The 19,859-nt window shown below is 37.2% G+C and overlaps 1 protein-coding gene across 3 annotated transcripts in view; it reads right to left on the bottom strand.

Moving 5' to 3' along the window:
• The window catches only part of LOC146586631 (uncharacterized), a 114,640-nt gene that overhangs the window by 15,797 nt on the left and 78,984 nt on the right, over window positions 1-19,859 (bottom strand). For all 3 annotated transcript variants that reach the window (XM_085320926.1, XM_085320927.1, XM_085320928.1), the window contains exon 2: window positions 2,931-3,050. In XM_085320926.1, the coding sequence (XP_085177052.1) occupies window positions 2,931-3,050 (120 nt within the window). The remainder of the gene's footprint in view (window positions 1-2,930; window positions 3,051-19,859) is intronic.

Below are 19,859 nucleotides of genomic sequence, written 5' to 3'. Positions count from 1 at the left end.
AAACTGTCTAGTTTTGTGCAGTTCATAATTCCTGAACTTGGAGTTCAAATTTAAACCTACTGTACAATTAAACTCCACAGGATTTGCATATATTCTGCATGACAAACTAGATCTCTTCTATTTAAAAGAGCACAAAAGACTTTCTGTTTCATACCAGCTCATCTGAAACTGGAAAATTTCAGCTCATCTTGTAGTATCTGACTCTCTTCTGGATTCACTGATGTAACTGGAAGGGCTGCAAGGACTCTCTAAAGATATAACTTGAACTTCCTGTTTGAGTTCTTATTCTCTGCTATTGCACCTGGATATATCAAATGTGTGCTTCTTAATCTAAAAGTTGTCTTCAAATGCCCTGTGAGTCTGTGTGTGACCTCCTCCCTGATAAGTCTTAATAGATATCTTAATGGTAGAGCTACATTTATTTCAGAAAAATGTAGTGAAAGTCACTTCAAATTCTTCTTTTTTCTAAGGAACCTAGAGAGCTGACCAGTCTGGTTTTGCACTCTAACTCTGTGTTTACTCAAATAGCCAAATCCGCTATTCTCAGCACACGAGAGAAATTTTTCCCTTTGAATCATTCTGAGAGAAAACTTCATGGGGTTCAAACTCTGGGAGGATGAAACACCTTTTGGTTCTCCAGACTCTGCGAATGATTCTGTAGAGAGAGGGAGCACAAACCTGGCTACWCGAAGACTACCACCTGCTTTCCTACAAGACGAAAATAAAGTGAATTGCCTTCATTTTGTCTTGTTCAGACTTAAAGCAGCAATTACTAATAGCTTACAAGGAAATAATGTTTGGTGATTTATTGCTATATGACAATTTATGTAAATGTATTGATGGTCAGACCATTCAATCGCTGAAGTTATTAGACCAAAAATTAAGATTTCCTGATAAAATCTTCTGCAATAACATCCAGTCTAGTAGGTAAATATGGACAGACAAATGCTTCTTCAATATACCATTTAAGCAGGTAAAAGCTCCTGAACTGCAGTTATCCTAACGATGGGACAAGGACCAACTGYTCTCTGAAGCAGACTCCCATAAATCAAAGAAGTAACCTGCAAGACGTGACAAATTCATAATCAGGAGAAAACTAACATATTTGAACTCTGGTATACAAACATGATCTGGATCTAAAATATTTAGATTTTAGTCTCTCTTTTAATAATGAACCAAATTAGATCCAAATGCTTCCCTAGCTTAAGGGATTCCAAGCTAGCATTATAAGTTCAGACAAATTTATACTGATCACAGAAGCTACCTACCAACTTTGAGAGCCAAAGAAAAGAGCTTGCACACTAGGACTTTCATCTCTGGGGATTCTCATTCTCAGGCCCCTTAGAAGTTTGTTTAGAAATCTTGGTCTTGCCAATCAAGGAAGCATCCCCAAATTTGATGTCAGCTTGCAACTCGTGTGGCTGGCAGCCTCTCTGCCAGAGGCCTAGAAACAAACCAGCAGCAGATCTGGAGGTCCAGCAGCAGAGCTGTGCAGGGAGCTTAATGTAGTTGCCAACACCATGCCTGCTCTGTGGCTGGTCACCTTTCTTTTGGTGAAAAGTACCAAATTCCTACAACAGCAGATGTAAAAGGCCACACAGTCCTGGAGGTAGATTGGGAACATGTATGCAGACAGGCAGTTGCTAGGACTCTCTGTTTCTTGCCCAGAGCCCATGACAGTCTTTCTTCTCCAGCAGTACTGGTGAACAGTCAATTGATTCAGATGACCCCCAAGCCTGGTGTGTCCCGTCCTGTGGACTTCAGATGACTGGCATGAATGACAGATGTTCGGTCAGTCTGTCTGGAAGGCCCAGCTTGACAGGAACAAGCAACGGCTTTGTCCTCCCTTCTCTCCCAGCTACTCATGTCCTCGATGGGGAATGCTGATCCGCGCAGAGGCTAGATTAGCAGCACCCAGGCCCTCTCTGCAAATAGCAGGAACCCACCTTGCTTGCAATTTATAGGAAAAAGCATCTAGCCTCAGAGATCATGTTTACTTTCTTGTATTATCAAGGAGTTTGATAATGAACACAGGTGTCTGCAAAGATCTACTAATGATGAACAGATCCATTTGTAAAAGACGACAGCCTATATCCTATCTGTCTGTTCTTAACACGTTCTTCAGAATCCTAAGCATCTCTCTTACCATCACACAACAAAGCAACTTGCAAAATGTATGCAGTTACCAAATTGCCTTATGTGAGCACTGAATTTTTAAGAGCAAAACATGTCTTAGGAGGACCAATTTAAAATGGAGAAGCCACAGAAATCAGAGGGTTTTAAACTGAATAAAATTACCACAAGATCAGAGTTAGGCCACCTAGGATCTGTCAACATTTATGCAATAATAGCATATATTCTAAGTTCAAACTGGAGGAGATACTGAGAATCCCTTGGAGCCTTTTCATTTTTACCTCTGTAAGTTTTCATCAATATATCACTACTGAGGGTATGTTTAATAAGTGCATTAAAAGATGAGTCATAACAAAGCTATATACTCTGTGTATTCCCCCAAACTCATCGTGATCATAGAAAAAAACCCAGAAACTATGAAGTTTCTCTGGATTTAAATAAAWTTAACTGAAATTAGACTCAAGAGTCTACTGCAGAGGAACAAAAGCCACAGACTGAAACTTTCCGAGAGMGGAAAATGTAACAAACACTGAACTTACTAAAGCAGATTTACCAGTCATTTACTATCTTGTATATTGATTAGATTATAGGCCTCAGGGCTGAAGTTCATTGATTTGGCATTCTGCAAACACTCAGAACAGTTCTTCTTTCCATGCTAACGCAATTAAGTAGGATTATGGAAGGAAGAGGTGAGGACAGACAAAAACAAGCAAGTCAGCCCATGCCTTCACTGACAGGAACATGGGCCAATCTGAACTTCTTCTTGGTAGAGGATCTGGGTTTGATATCTGCCTTACCTGTTGAAGGTGTGAAGATATCCAAGTCTTGGGAGTGGTTTCGTTTAGAAGTTCCAAATGTCCTCCACTGAAAACATTTAAAATTCATCATCATATTCTCTTTTCTAAACAGGGATTGTCCTAGAAAAAAAGTGAATTTTTACAAATTACCGTAYGTTGATATCTGAGAAATTATGATAAAATCCTCTTCCAAATACTCAAAAATATTGCAGTGTTTCAGAAAGCCCAATCTGGTGACTAAGAGCAAGTACAGATATTTAAGCACTACCATTGTGTCCAATATGCAGCTGATAGCATTTATGATCATCAGCTAGTTGGAAAAAAAGTAAAATACAGTTTGATAGCTGCCCTAAAACACTCATGTTTTAATTTGTTTTCTTTTTTAATAAACGCAGTTTATATTTCCACATTATATTACATCTAAATTATATTCCTACATATTCTTTGAAAGCAGGAAGTCAAATGAGAGGAAACTAATTTGAGTATCTTGCTGTGGGAGAACCTGCAGTGTGAACTCAACCAAAAACCRCATGGGAGAGAGCTGCAGGAAATGAAGTTCCACTGGTCACAGAATGACTAGTTTCCCTCTTAGTTAGGATTAGCCCTTATACAAACGGATGGAAAAGCTGTGAGAAACTCCAGTGGGTAACTAATTACACAACGCAAAATTAAGCACAGCCAGTCAGATATGTCCTCTACTCCACTTTGAGTGTGAAAGTGTACTCCAAAGCCAAAAAAAGGCAAAAAAATTTAAAGGAATTTCTGTGTCTCCATTTGYTGGCTGAAATTATTCCTTTTAAAATAATGTGTCAGGAACTGACATTTTGGCGACTAGATTAATTGCTTTTACCCAACTGTAAATGCTACTTGCACAGGGAGGAAAGGAAGCACAGGCCAGATGCAGAAATTGCTCCATTTGCTGGTAGTGYAGCTATTTGTACGTTGACAAACAGTTATGCCAACAGCAGATGGATATTTTCTAGTATTAAAGAACTGCTAATTGTTTGCTGCTGTTTCTCTCAAGTTCGTGGGGGAAAACTATTGGTGTTCTGCAGAGCAAGGCATGAAGAAACCAGTTCAAACCATACACTTGGCAAAGTGGCCTAGCACCTCCTACGATGGCACTGAAGACACCCTGAAGCAAGAAGATGCTCAGCCAGATGTCAGCCTAACAACTATCAGTAAGCCATGACCACAAGGAGAAGCATTTTCCAAATCTTCTGCAAGTCCTTCACAAAGCTGTAGAAATAAGGCCAAAGCATTTACTGCGGAGTGTGATTAACAACATGTCTTAGTCAATATAAACCTATTAAGATTTTTTTAGTTTTGGCTACCTGTGTCTCACCCACATTTTAATTATATTGAAATATAAACTTGCTTATCCTAAAAAAATGGATGATATCTATTTAATCTGACAAAGAAAAGGCATCTTTCTGTAAATCTGTGTATAAGTTAGCTCACAACTGCTAGTTTGTATATGAGGCTGAGGTGAGCACTGTCTACTTATGACATACTGAATGACATTAGAGAAAAATGGGGGAAAAAAACCCACGAAAGCAGATAAAGAGCAAGAAATGCTTTTTTGCAGCCTAAAGTGCTTTTATCTAGTTTTGGTAAAAAAAAAAGAAAAAAAAGAAAAAAAAATCAGTACCATGTGTCTTGATATTTTTATATGTATCACTACTAAAATATAATTCAGTTAGCTTAAAAAAGTCTCAAATCTGATTTATCTACCAGACACACTTCACAACACAAACCAATTTTGCTGTAGTAATACCATGTCAATATTTCCTGACAGAAGACAAATGTTGTTATTATTTTGCCATTTCTTACCTTTGTAAAAGTTTAGAATTTTACAAAATGACTCTTCTTTACATGTCAAAATGGTAAGTTGTTGGAAAGAAAAAAAAATTGAAGCCATTCTTATATCTATTGACAGTGATGGATTCTGCTGTTAGGTTAAAAATGATTCTGGCACAATATTGACATTTCAAAAAGTAAAAAATAACCATGTTTTTCATGGGTACATGTATTTTTCCTTTATAAACTAAGAAAGATAAAGTAAAAAATAAAAAAACAACTATTTTTATTTTTGCATCCTGTAGTATTAAAAGCGATTTATTTGTATGTTGTCTGCTGGAGCTATTTGTGCAAATCTGTGCAACCACATATTCGTCTACATAGTGGTGATCTAATCCTTGGAAGCAGTAGCTTTTCTTACCTTTGGATTCATCTTTTCCTCTCCCTTCTACCACATTATCAAGAGCAAAACATAAAAAGCCATGTCTGCTTTAACTGAGAAATAAAAGGAGGCCATCTTCACTACTGGTTTGTCCATAGCTGTAATTTGGGCAAAGGATGACTTTCCCAGCTGATGTCCAGATGCACAAGAGGTTGTGCATGGTTACAGCAGGCAACAGGTTGGCTCTATCATGCCTCATCATCTGGTCTCAGATAATAAATGTGAGTTTGTCTCGGCCAGTGATTTGGTGGCAGGTGATAATGCTATGGGGGTTGTTTCTAAGAAGGAAGATCAAAGGATGGCCCCACCTGACTATTTGAGGGTCCTGTCCAGAGTGACCCAAAATCAGTGTCAGTGCTCTCCAGAAGACCAGGCTATGAGTAGCCTTTGCCATCAGCACAGCTGAACCAACCCAGCAAAGAGCTGGTGAGCTTGTACAGCAGGAGAAAAGCTTGCTTTAATAAAAACCTCAGGGTCCTAATGTTGCTCCAGTAAACCAGACCTCACTGAGTTATTCCAGACAACAAGAGCAGGAAAAAACTTTTGTCTCCAAACGTTATCTGAAGCAGGTGGTCCTGTCACTCCTGATGCATGCCAGTCATCCCTAATTCATGCCAGAATTAAAGGAAATATTAAAGCAGTGGTATAATACTGCTACAGTACTTGCAGAGAGATGCGGAATTACTTAATTCACCAAGTTAGCTACTAGTAAATTGGTACTTTACTTGACTATAAAACATCATCAATTTCGACCTTTGCAGAACATTTCATGACATGAACATTTCAGAACACAAATCAATCCAATTACTTGTTAATCTAGCCAGGTTTCAAAAATATTCATCCCAATATCAAAAATGAGCAAGCAGCAGTTTATAGATTAGTTATGAAAAATCCAACACTGGTGTTTGGTATTTAAGCCTCAAGAGCGCTAAGCCAAGTTACTAGTGAGCTGAATGCAAAGAAATGACTTCAAATATGGACGCTGAATAACAAATACAAATACGCAGTTATATGATTTCTATATTTGACTAAATTATGCAGACCAGCTTCAAAAAGCTTTGAGCTAGTGGAACAGCAAGACCTCAAAGGCCACTATGATCAAATTTAACCAAAGTTACAGTATTTATAAAAAAATTCACACACTGTTTTCTTCAGCACACTACTGATTCATTTTAATTACAAAAAATCAAAGGCAAGGAATACAGTGTACATTTTATTTCAAACTAAAGCCCACAGAATGAAAGCCTAAGTATTTTCACTTATCTAAGGACCAGCTGCACTGAAATCAGTAAAACTATTTTTTGCAGCTTTATTTATATTGCAATAGTGCTATTGGCCTAAAGCTAACACGAAGGAAGAATTAGGCCATATATTAAGTGCAACACATTCTGCAGTTCACTTTCATGTTGATTATTTTGGTATGTTTCCCAACTCATGCTGTGCAAGTAATTGCGGATTATTATTTTACATTGCAACAACTATTTGAATGATCTATCAATTCTTGTATGAAAGTAAATGTAAGCTCTATTCTGAACTACAAAAACAATTTTATTCATTTATCCTTAATCCTGTACATTCTATAAGCAGAACACAATAACTGTTACCTTAAAAATAAATTACCTGAAACTTAATCTGAAAATTGTACAATAACACACAATTATAGTATTTTAAAGAATTTAGTATTACTATTTCCTGTTTCCTATATTTATTTCCTTTCTCAAATTGGCAGAATGTTCCATAGACTAAATTGATATATTCTTAGATATGAGCTGGGGATACAGTAGGGTCAGTAAAAGGTAGTGCATATTTCAGAGCACATTCCTTAAAAAGTACTGTGTTTCTTCTATATCTTCCACTCGAGAAGCTAAGCAGACGATTCTGCAAAGACTTACAGCTCCTTTTAATTTGAGCTATGGCACATATTCCTCTGACTTCAACAGAATTGCTAACATGCTGAAGTTAAGCACATACCTAACTACACTCTGTATTAACTCAATGAATTCTGTATTGAATTCATTGGCAATTTTCATTTTGTTCACATAAGTTTTAAAAACAGATTTGAAACACTGCCAGTAAAATAATAACTGGCAAGGTGACTCATTTGCTGCTTTAATACACAAACCCCTTCTCTTTTCCCAAGGTGAATTCAATTAGATATAGAGATTAGGGGGGTCTTGTATTGAACTCCTAAGCCTTTTTCATATCTTTGAAGTTATTTGCACACAGTATTTTGAAGAACATGGAACCATGCTAAAAGCGCATTTGTCTCAGTAGCTTGGGATCTTAAAAGGCATCTAATATTCATTTTCCAAAAAAAATTTAGCATGAATTTTTCATGCATCTAAATAGGAAAATGTTGCTTTAGGAAAATGTTGCTTTCTCTGTGCAGGTAACAGGTTACTAGAGAACAATGCAGTGTGCCTGATTCCCTTCTTAAATCGGTAAAAGATCACATAGAATCACTTCTTTCTTCAACCCATTTGACTGAACATAAAATCAAGATTTGTGCACAGTGAGCTACATAGAGATTAAATATAYGCATTTATTCTATACCAAATGATCTTGTATTGTTTTAGAGCTGAGACAAGTATCTGCCATGTATGATCATTTTCCTATTAAGTTATGGTTCTTACCAATTATTCTTCATAAAATATAATTGTGATTGACTRTTTTCCTGTTTCATTTATTTGTTATAAGCTTTTAGAAAAGCTAGCTAAGAAAAAAGGGAATACTATTCCCATCTTCAGAGCAAAAATGTGGTTGTGCTTCCCATTTGTTTTGCTTACAATCCCAAATCCACAAAATCAAATTGTTGTTTTGTATAGCTTGATTTCTACTCTACTTCATATATAAAATGTCCATTTAATTCCTCACCATAAAAATTATATATACAATACAAACCTTCATATATATTGCAATTTTAGTAAACTAATATGTATTTCTAAACCTCCCAAGTTAATGTTCTTCACTCCCCACCAATCTTTGCCCATTGCTATGTAGAAATCTATTCTCTGTGACACATGAAGCAATTAATTCACACTGCCAAACACAAGAGGAATGTAATGCTTTTTCAAATATCATATCAGTCCAATTTCATTTATACTTAAATGATTTTTCTGGTCCCTCTTCATGTAGATACCTCTGCAGTCAATTAGCATTGTCACTTTTAATCTGTAATATTCAGATACTGGTCATTTCCCATTAGAGTCTTCTTAAATAGATTCTAATGGTCAGATAGAACCTTCTGCAATGTAATATCTGAGGAGAGAAAACTGACAGTCATTATGCAGCTGGCATTTACTAAAAGGTTAGATATTATAGATAACCTTAATCTCAAATTACACTGTACATCAGTGAATCAGCTCATAACTTCACAATTTCACCAAAACAGCTAGGTTTTCAATTCAAACAYTTTTAGACTATTACTCAATTAAATTTAACCATCTACATGTTTGCTTCCTAATTAAAATGTTCTATAAACTTTACAGCACTTCTTTCAATATTCTCGACATTACAGGAATCTTGCTGTGTGTTTCTGTGAATTCCTGAGATTGCAGAGGAACAGAAATCACAGGGAAACACACAGCACCTTCAGAGCATCACCAGTGGAGCCAAAGAAAATTTTCTTAATTGAAAAAAAGAGAAAAATGCCTGACTAGTGATTGTTGCATAGTCTTATCAAGGAATTCCCTTGCCAGCAGTGGATGAGCATATCGGTTTAATAGGAAGCTTTTCAGCAGCAGCTAGAAAGAGTTGACTCGTAAAGCCATAAGGTAGTTTTGCAAGCTGACTTAACTGAGTGATAATAAAAGTCTGAAATTACATCAGACTTYTATGTTACATATTTGACAGACAAACCTATTTTAGAACTTTGGATTCTTCTCCCTGTAAAACCATAGCTCTTTAAGCTGCAGATACATGTCCTCTTCTGGATCCAACTGTGTGCTGCCCCACCTGCTTGATGAGAATCCCTTACTATTTAAGCTGCCCATGCTAAATGATTCATTTGGAGCAATCACATGAGCAGCTCAGCCAGCAGGCTGAAGGGAAGATAACTTCTGGCAACACAAGCTGTTACCAGCAGCTGGGCAGTGACTTCTTCAGATGTGCTACTCTTCCTTGGTATAAAGCTCAAAAGAAACTGCTATTTTTCAAAGTCACCTTTTCTATGTGCAAAGATGACAGAGCTTGGAAGTCTGTTTTGAAGGAGTTTGCTAGAAGGGACTTCTCTCTGTCTCCTGAAAAAGAGGAGAGCAAGTCACTCCCATTTTTCAGTTTTGCTACTATCAGCTTCAAACTCCACAGGTTCACTGATGGATTGAGGGTCCAGACTTCCCACCGTCTCCAACACAATAACCTCTAATCTGAGAAGAGGACAAGGATAACTGTTTTTAAAGAAATTTTGATATTTAGTGAGATTTTTGTGACAGATGGATTTTAAAAACTGGTTCTGGAAAGAAGCTGAGAACTACTTTGTTTTCTCTGTGTTAATTTACACACAATGTATCGATCAGGATGTAGGTAAATGCAGAAATCAATTCATCTCATCGCATAGCCTTAAACTGAAAGTTAAACCAGAGCATAGGAAGCTGGCGATCAAGTGCCGATCTGATGTCCTTCAAACTCAATAGACACCCACTGGCTTAAAGAACAACAGACCAAGTCTGACTGACCAAAGTGCTTGGATTGCTGCTGCCTTATTGGTTTAAGATCATGACAGGGATTATTAAACAGTGGTCCATATAACAGCAATACATGAACCATTTAAAGGGAAGCACTTAAGGGGAAGCAGTTCCTGAGTATTTTGTTAAGGTGCTCACGGAGATGATGGTAGGTAGGTAGGAGGGGCAGAGGTGAGGAGCATGTGGTTGGGTTATGGTTTTTGGCATGTCTTCTTTTAAGACTGTTTACTACAAGGACACCATTCTTCCCTGAAATATTTATCCACTACATAACCAGCTAAGCAGTGTCACATATCCACAGTGACCTGTCTGCTGCTTCTTAGTGACATCTACAGTGACATCTCTCACAGACGTCTAGCCTGGATCTTTCCTTGAAGAGGATGGCCGCCACAGTAGCTGCCTGCCTCATGTTTCTCACAGAAGTAATCAGCTCCTTGCCTGTTTCCCTGTTCCCTTGAGAAGAAGGACCATCCCTTGCCCTGGGGTGGTGCCCCTGGCAGATGTTGCAGGGTTCATGAGTTAAGGTGCATGGTGAAGTGTGCGGAGAATATGCCTTTGCACCTAGGTCATGCTTTTAAAGGGTGATCAGTAATGCCTTGAACTTACCACATTTAAAAATACTATAGATCTGGTTAAAACACATTCCTATGACAATTTCAGTGTTACTGTTTCCCTTGGGCAGTATTTTACTAGTAGCTATTTGTAACTTTCTCTCATTTTTATTTACTGCAAGGTCCTCAATGAACATAGTATTTTAAAAGTATTTTCTAAATGTAGCTATCCCTCAGAACATCTCAAAGGAGCAGGATAAAGCTGGATAACACCATTATTTCTGCCTCTATAATGAGGGAAGGCCTGAGGTAAGGAGGAAAAAGTAAACGACTCAAGGTCAAATCCCTGGCAAAACAGGGGAATTGACCATGGATCCTCTAATCCCTAGACCTTCCACCAATTGCAGCTCTGGAAAATAAATAATGTAAGCAAAAGCCAACTCTCCAGTAATTAGGTAGCATCAGTCATTGTATTCACACAATATATTTTTTCATTATGTATGAAATATGAAAATATCTATTTCATCTTCAGTAGTGCATTTTTTTGCTGCTGAGATTCGTTTAACTGATTGCCTGCCTGATCAGTCTTACTGATTGTTTATCTCTAGTGGCAAAACAGCATGCAAAGAGCTATGCTACAAACTGACAGGGATCTCACTGTATGGAATAATTCAATGCCTCATTAAAAAAGAGAATTAGACTTGGCTGCAGAGATTAGTGCCAAGAGAGTTTTGTTATTTTATGTTCTCATTGATGCAAACTGTAGGGACATGTAGCATTGATCAGCAAGACTTGAATCAAAAGACATCACAGAGGTCAATGTAAGCTAGCTTATGTACGCTTTCTCATGGATCACAGAAATACGTGTGCATTTGTTTATTGCTGAAATTCCTTTCAAAATACTCCTGTTTACATCACATTCAGGGTAAGGAATGAATAAACTACCCAGAAGAGAAGAAATATAGTAAAAATTGAAAGCTCATCCATAATTCTGCTCCTGATGCTTGTATGTCAGAATAATTCAGGTCAATCTTTATCATTAAGACATCATACGATCTATAATGCAAGGCAGTTTGCTATAGTCTTCTGTATGGTTTATAGGTAAATGTAAAATACTTGAAACTTGATTTGATTTTATATTCCAGTGGGATCTCCTATATAACACAAATTAAAAAAAGGAGAAAAAAYACGTCAGGAGAGCTGGATTTTATTTACCTTACTCTACCTAAATTGCTGAATAATTTCAGGCAGCCTCCAGTTCTCTTCTTCTCTGTCATGTGGATTACCCAAAACTTCCTTTTGGTGGTAATAGTAGTTAATTTGCACATCGAAGAAGTCATTGAATTAGTTTGTTCRCATTTTGAGGCTCAGATGGAAAATGCTGTATAAAATATTTTCCCCGCATCCTTATAAAGTCCCTGTTTGGACCTAGAAATGAAAGCTAGAAAACTGTCTAATATCCTGCCAGCTTTCATTTTTGGGTACACATGGGAATTGGGAAGAGAACATGTACGAGTGCTTTGTGACAAGGCTTTCGATATAATAAGGCAACCTAACTTCGGTAGCTCTGGGAACTGAAGCAAGGCTGAGGGCCCTTCTGTTAGGCTGCCTGCAAAAACAAGAGTTGAGAAGGGAGACACACTCCAGAGATATCCAGCTAGTTCTTTACAGGCCTTCTGGACAGCAGTGAATCACATTATCTACAGCCATACTCATTCGTAAAGACTGTCCCTGCTGGGAAGTCCATTCCCGTCTCCCCGAGGAATACCCCAAGACTTCTGCTATACTGCTGTACAGAAGAAAAAAAAATCTCTTCCCAACTCCCTCCATCCTGCATGCTCATGAAAACCAGAGCACATCTCTCTGTGTACAAGCAATACAAATATTACAGAGCTGACCACAGGGAATGAGAAAAGGAGACTGAGCTCTAATATTCATTAACAAATAACCACTCTTTCATTAAGGTATGCAACAAGGACCACATGGAACAGAAAACCATGGTGATTTAATATAGATTTTTAGTTGGAATGTTACAATACCTGTAGAATATTTTAGTAAATTACTGATGTCAGTTGTATTTCTCTTTGAGACTAGGGAAATAGGTTATTGGCACAATAAAACATCTAGAGGCATTTAAAATGTCAGTCTAATAGCAAGAACCAGTAAGGCTTTTAATTACCTTCTGTGCAATTTTTTTAATTGCTTCAGTGGTTGCAGTGCTTACTGAATTCCTGACAGAGCAGCTGAAACTGGCTTAAAATGTTTTTGAAGCTCTTAGAAATAAATGCTAAGAAATGTAACAGCATTCCAGGGAACTACATGGGATCTTTTAGATGATGCATGTGAGGAGCTCGTGTGCTCAGTTTGTAACATAGGTAAGACCGTTCTGCATGACATGCCTGAATGGATACCCACATACATGTTCCTCTTGCCCCTTGGTGTTGGCTGCCTGTTGTGGAGGGCCAAMCTAGGACACTTCACTTTAAAGAGAACAAAACCTATCCCTCTGTATTCCAGAGAGCTGTGTAGGAAGAAGCAGSGGGTCACAAAAAGAGATAGATACTAGAAATTGTCCCAGGACTCTGGTACATCAACCAGAACTTACCTTTATCTAGCARATTCACCTGTAGGTCTTGGGACCAAGCTGTTTCTCCTTCAAGAGAAAAAGCTATAATGGGGAAAAAAGTGCATGCAAGTTTTCCTCTAATAAAATTTAATTTACAAATAAATAGCAYAGCCCACCCAAGGATTATCCACAGTAGTCACTGAGGCAGACTTTCAGAATGACAAGTAACCAAGTGAGCCYGTCATTTTTTTCCAGAAGAGACTGGGAATCCCATTTGAGCTGGAAACGCTGCCTGAAAACCAAATACCTCAGAGGTCTGTGCAYGGCAACAGGTCCTCCTACCCATAGCCAGATCTGGGAATGGCAAAGGACCAGCCCTTAGAAGTGCCGCTGCTCTTCACCCACAGACACGTAGGGCTGTATCTGCCCGACTCTTAGCATCAGAGGAAAGAGCAGGGTGCCTTCCCATGGGAAGCCAAGCACCACTGATGCTTCCTGGCAGTGGGAGGCTGGGAGTGTGAAAAATCACAGCAGATCTTCAACGTATGGCTCTCAGGCAGGGCAAAACCATATGCTTTCAGGTTTATTTCATACTACACTGCACTCTGTTAATAAAATGGACTTCTAATCCATTCGAAAACCACACAGGGCACAGATCCATCTCACAAACCTCTCCTTCCCTCCTGGGGTTTATCTTGATTAGGCTGTAAAAGAGCATCATTGAAAAGGATTAGCCACCATGTCCTAACATTTTTTCAAAGTGTATTCCTACCCTACAAAAGCAAGGCAGTATCATAGCCTAAGAAGCATGTGGTTAAAGGGAACTTTTTTCCTAATAAAAACAAACAGTTTCCACTTCTGCACACACAAGGAGGTGTAGACCTTAATCACACAACTGGTACATAAACTAAAATTATCTAATATACTCTAATAAACCCAGTCAGGACAAACCCTTGGAAACACGATGACTATTAAAACACATTATGGAAACAGGAAGGAATAAAATATTACCCAGTGCAGTGTGTTGGGTCTGGTGGATGTTTAAAGGCATAAAATAAGACTAGTCAGCAAAAACTATTTGATTTCTTATTGACATTTCCAGTTGGAAAAGCTCTATTTTTGTTTTATTTTCTAGCTATCAATTTCTGTCTTTCATTCAAATTGAGAGGAAAACATAGATACCAGGTAAAAATGTACTGGATAGCCTTTCTAGACTGAGATTTTAGTTAAATATACAGAGTAGTCCTTAGAGTGAATTTTTAATAGCAATTCTGAAGGTCAACTATAGTCAGTAAACAGTTCTATAAATTATTTTGAAAAATTCTTTTGATGAGTCCTTGCAGTAAATCCCTTTTGTGTAAACTATAACATATTCTACAGAGTCCTCTCTGATTTCATTTATACTCACATAAATCAAAAGAAAATCCACTGAAGCCAATGGACTTACACTAAAAACAGAAACTTTCCATTTGACTTTTCCAGGAAACAGAAATTCACAAATTGCACAAATTGCATCAGCTTTTCAGGATTATAGTGCTAGGAAAACATGGGTTGTTGACCAAATCCACAAAAAGATCTTATGTTGCAGTAGTCATCTTTACCAAATACTTGTCACAATTTAAAATTATTTATTTAAAGGGGCTTTTCAKTTTTTACAGAAACTGGAGAAAATGGATCAGTATCTTTAGTTTAAATCAAAGTGAGGTAATTTGATTTAAACGGAGTTTTGTGTCCCACAGATAAGTACTTTCTCAGACTGATTAGGTCGCTCTACTTGGCCAACTATTTTCATGAAATTTCTAGGAATAATCATTTATTCCTTTGTCAGCTTTGGCTGGCCAGTATGTTCAAAAGTTTTTAGTAAGTTAACACAGAAACAGTGTGGTTGCATAAGCCTCGTTTCCAGATGAACACACAGAAAACCACGAAGATCCAAGTCTGACTAAGGACACATGCACTTCCGAGCACAGTATCATCCACATCTGTTGCACTGCTTGACCACAAGCATTTAACATGGACATTTCTGGGGAAAAAATGCAAATTGGAAACTAATTTTTTTTCTTTGCTTTTAATCAGAAGCATTTTGATTTCCTGATCAGAAGCATTTTGATTTCCTGTTGCCATTCTGTTTTCATTAAAACTTGAAATACTTTTAAAATTAAGTAAAAAAAAAAACGTTGACAGATCTTAGGAAAGAAAGAAAAACTCCTGCTAACAACTTACCAGTTTTTATGGAATGAAGATTCGTAGGAAGAAAAGGCATCAAAACAAAGCGTGCAAGATATGCAAAAAGAAATAGAAGAAGACAGTAACACCTTTACAATGAGAARTAACATTTAAATGTAGTAATTTGGATTATTTTAATGCTATAAAAATATCCCTAGAAACTTTAACAACTCTGGAAAAAAATTCACATAGTTCTCCCAAATATACAGTTCCCTGTTTTAATTAGGGGTTCCCTCTCATGTCAGAGAAAATTACAGATCCATTCAGTATTTAAGTACTGTGGTAAAAATTTATACGGTAAGAGTTCAGAGGACCCTGTAAAATAGAATAGGTTAGAATAGTTTTTCATACTTAAATTCTGAAAATCATTCAAACACCATAACCAGTGTATTGGAAGGCTGTGTTTTTTATCTGATACCACTGTTCTCATTCATCTATCAATTTTTGTTCGTTACTAACTTCATAACATAGAATTTTATTGGATCATTGAATAATGTTTTCTATATTCCTCCTTCTGATTAATGTGTTTACTGATGCAAAAAACAACAGATATTAGTTTTGAGAATACAAAGCACTACACTGAATTGAGCTTTAATGCTGGTTCCTTTACCTAAGTGTCTACAGATAAGGAATGAAAATGTTTGCTTCCATTTATCATTTCAACTGCAGAAGTCCCAGTATCCTATTATATGCAAGAGGTTTCACACTTGAGACAAAACTTTAATTATCAGGTTGCTACTAGAATTGTGATATATTCTCATGTAGCTATATTGCCAGAAATCTTCTACTAGCATTTCAATACTTTAATTTTAATCAAAATCAGACCTTTCATTTTACATCACCAGAACATGGCTAAATACAGTGAGCTACTACCAAATTTTATTACTGATCTGTAAGGAGGTGTCCAATGTTAACTTCTCATCACTCTGATACTCGTTCTTATTTCTTTTATTCCATGTAGTCTTCAGTCTGGCATAGGAGAATACAATTCATTGAGTCTCCAAGAAATTTAATTATACTCAGTGGAAACATTTTTAAATCCATTCTAGTACTAACAGACTTCTCTGAAAGCTGAATATTCAGATAAAAAGAAAACTCAAAAACTAGAGAGTCCACAAATTCAATTCACTCCATGTAGTGGAAAAGGAAGGTAATTTTCTTTTTTCAATGTCTACATTTTAATGATATTTTATTCCACAGGTTCCTAAACTTCAGATTATAACTTCATGCAAGCTTCAATCAGTAAACTACGTAGCTAGTCCTTCTGCGGGTGCAAGGACATAAAAGGAAAAAAACAAAAAAGGGGAAGCCTTAAGACTTATTTAAGGAAAAGACAAAGTTCCAGTTTAAAAATAAACAGAAGAGTGAATGAGTCTTGAAGTATTATACCCCTCATTGTCCACAACCACGGAATGGCAAACCAGTGACATGAATGCAAAGACAATGGCTGTGCCCRTGAAGTTGGGCTTATAAAAACATGTTGTACAATAATCATACCATGAGCCATTTTAAATCCTTCCGTAGCCTTTCTCTCATTCCAGCACAGCCTCAYCCTCTCTCACCTGCTGCGTGAGCACCCTTCTACCAAGACCAGTTTGGATAACGAGGTCTGATGGTGGTGCAGACAGGGTTGCTGTGTACCTAATTGACCTTGTGAGGGAGCACCGGTTTCCTTTCATGCACTGTTCTGTTGATGCTGTAAGATCTCTAACCAGCTTGACAGCTGCAATTAACCTCTCTAGGAGCTACTCAGATTTGTCCCTATCAGATGATATTTAGACTTACCTTGCCTTAACCCTTTCTGTATTGGCCTTCTCAGCTATTTACTGAACTGCCTCCTTCTGTTATTAGTGGCTCTGTGACCTCCTGAGTTATAAGCAGTGAAAGCTGCARCAGTGAGCATGTCCACCAGGGAAGCTTAGCACTCTAGTCTCCATGGGCAGAACTGTGCTCAATTACCTCTAATTTTCCAGGATTGTGCAAGCACATGGTTCAAAGTTGGGTATTGCTATGAGGAAATCCAAAAGGCAAAAGTAGAATTTTAGATTGAAGACACAATCAGCACTACATTCACAAGCTGTYCTGTCCTAGTGTTTTCTTTCATAACTCTTGCAGTATCACTGTCGGTGTTTGAAATTTGAAGATATTAGCTGTCTAGTAACAGTCATATTGGAATCAAAATTGTACATTGCTGCTTAGCTTCCAGCTCATACCCACATTGGTTCCTCCAGTAAGTATCCCTTTCTTTGCTATTTTGTGGACACACATGAGAGCTGTTTGGAATAATATGTATTATTAAATGTGCATTTTGTTCACATGTGGAATTTTGTCTGAACTTCCTTTTGGCTTTCCATTTTCCATTTGCTTTCAACAGCAAATTTTATTCACTGAATCAGAAGATGACAGAATGAATTCAATTCTTTTTTTTTCTCTTTTCCCTTTTCCTTTAGTCAAGTTGAATGATTATTCTATCTTTCTCTGTTAATGAAGATTAGATTAACCCTCTTCTTGTTCTGAGTTGCTTTGTGATCCACCTTCTCTAGCAATTAAAACTTTATTACTTTGATGTGAGTAGTATTACAAACAATGCATTAGATAATAGCCAACTGTACTATATCAAGGAATAAAAATGCCTGGATCCCCTTCTGATTTATACTACATAGGACYAGTAATTCAATTCACTAGTTGATTTGTTTTTCATTGCCAGTACACATTGAGATGAATACTGTAGGGATTATTTTAATATAGAAATTCCCAGATTGCTTTATTTGTCTAGATTATCAGTATATTTTCCTCTTTATGAATAGCGCTTTTTTATGGTTTATTCATTTACCCRGACTGAATTTCATTTGTCATTGGTAGGTCCCATAATCTATATGTCTTCCCAAATGAGCCATACTGTACACAGTGGCTTTTTTCTTTATGCACTCAGTTGATGTTAGCATGCCTACTTGGAGATTCAGCTTATAATTAAGAGGCATATTCTGCTGATGCTAACTACAGCCTTCCTCTGCATGGGTCTGTTATTTCAATCTGTCACAATCTGACACTAATGCAACATTTGTATTTCAGCATAAGGCTCATTCCAATATTCATTATAAACTCTGAATTTGTGACACACAATCACCAAGACTACGTCAGCTAATTTTAGCTTTCACCTTTGACTTCAAAGTCCCTCTTGGGCCATTAGGAAATGTCTTCTAAGAATTTAAAAATGATTATTTCTATGCCTTCCTTAATGACCAGGAGATCAACAGTTTATATTCCTTATTGAATTGCTAGACCAGCAGTTAGTAATCCCCAGATACTTTGGCCTTATTGACAGAGACACTCAGGAGTATTTCAGGGACTCCTRCACTCTCAAAATCACATCTGATTGGTTTTTGGCAGTATATTATAGTAAGCTAGCCTGTAACATCCATTCAATTTCCTTCACAAAAACATGTATTTAAAAATGAATGCTTGTAATAATACTTTTCCTAACAAAATTCCATTTTGGTACAATAAACCTAAGGAATAAACCAATTTATTTAGCATGATCTAGTATTCTTATCACTGATGCTGGAAATACTGATTTCTCAGAAAAAAATATGCTGTATAGCTGTACAGTTTATAATCTTTTGTTGTAGCCCTGTCCCAAACCACTGGAAATGAAAACTTTCCCCAAGTAAGTTGAGTGTTTAAGGCCCTCAGATCTAACAAGGGAAGAGTCATGACATTAAAGTTGAGCTCAACAAATCTAGATTATAAATGTTTCTATAGCTTTCTAAAACAAGACTCAAGAAACAGGCCAAAGCTATGCAGATAAGCTAAAGAGTATAAAAAAGGGTGAAACATAAGTCTCACATACCAGCCTTAATATCAGGTAAAACATTGTTCAAAGCGGGGAACTCCCTCCAGCGAGGGCAGTAACAGGCTGCATCTTGTATAGGATAAACGTTTGTATGTGCTTTCAGACTCTCCAGAAGATACATTCAGTTAGAAGTCAGGTTTTCACAGACCTCTGAAAAAACGTTTGGAAAAATCAATTTGTTTGACAAGAATCTGATACTTCCTCCCTAATTTTATGCTGAGTTACTAAACAGTGGCAAGTTGTAAGCATTTACAGGAGCAGCTAACCTCCAAATTTCCGAGGTGGTTCTCTGCTATTCATACATGTCTCTGCTGTTGGAAGGCAAGGACAGTCCTTATTACTCAGGCTGTGTCCTTTAATGGGCCGTGCATCACTACTATGCGGTTCGTTTCACACATGAGGTACTTAGGATCATTTAGCAATACATCTGGTAGTACTGTGCGCAGCAACGTTTGCTAAGGCAGCTGCAGCGGAGAAAGTGATTTCCACATCCCTTGAAACATTACAGTGAGTAAAGTATGCCTTTCTCATGCGATAGTAGGAACGCATAGGCTCATCGAAGGGCAATACATGGCTATATTAAATAAATTCATTAAATAATAAACGTAAGCAAATTTGAGCAGATAATCCCATTCACCTGCAGCAAAACATGTCTACCCAAATCAGACTTAGCTTTCCAGTTTATGAGCCTCATAACACCAGCAGAATCAGAGTACAAGATACAAAAAGGTAGAAAATTAGAACCACTAGTTTCTGAGAAGATACAGTATGAAAATGGCCAGGATATAATATTCAAAATATCCAGTGAA

This window comes from Rhea americana, unplaced genomic scaffold, assembly GCF_003343005.1.
Source record: "Rhea americana isolate MKP2758 unplaced genomic scaffold, rheAme1 scaffold_67, whole genome shotgun sequence".
NCBI lineage: Eukaryota > Metazoa > Chordata > Aves > Rheiformes > Rheidae > Rhea > Rhea americana.
The sequence above is the reverse complement of the archived record's forward strand: the minus strand, read 5'-3'. Positions and strand labels throughout refer to the sequence as shown.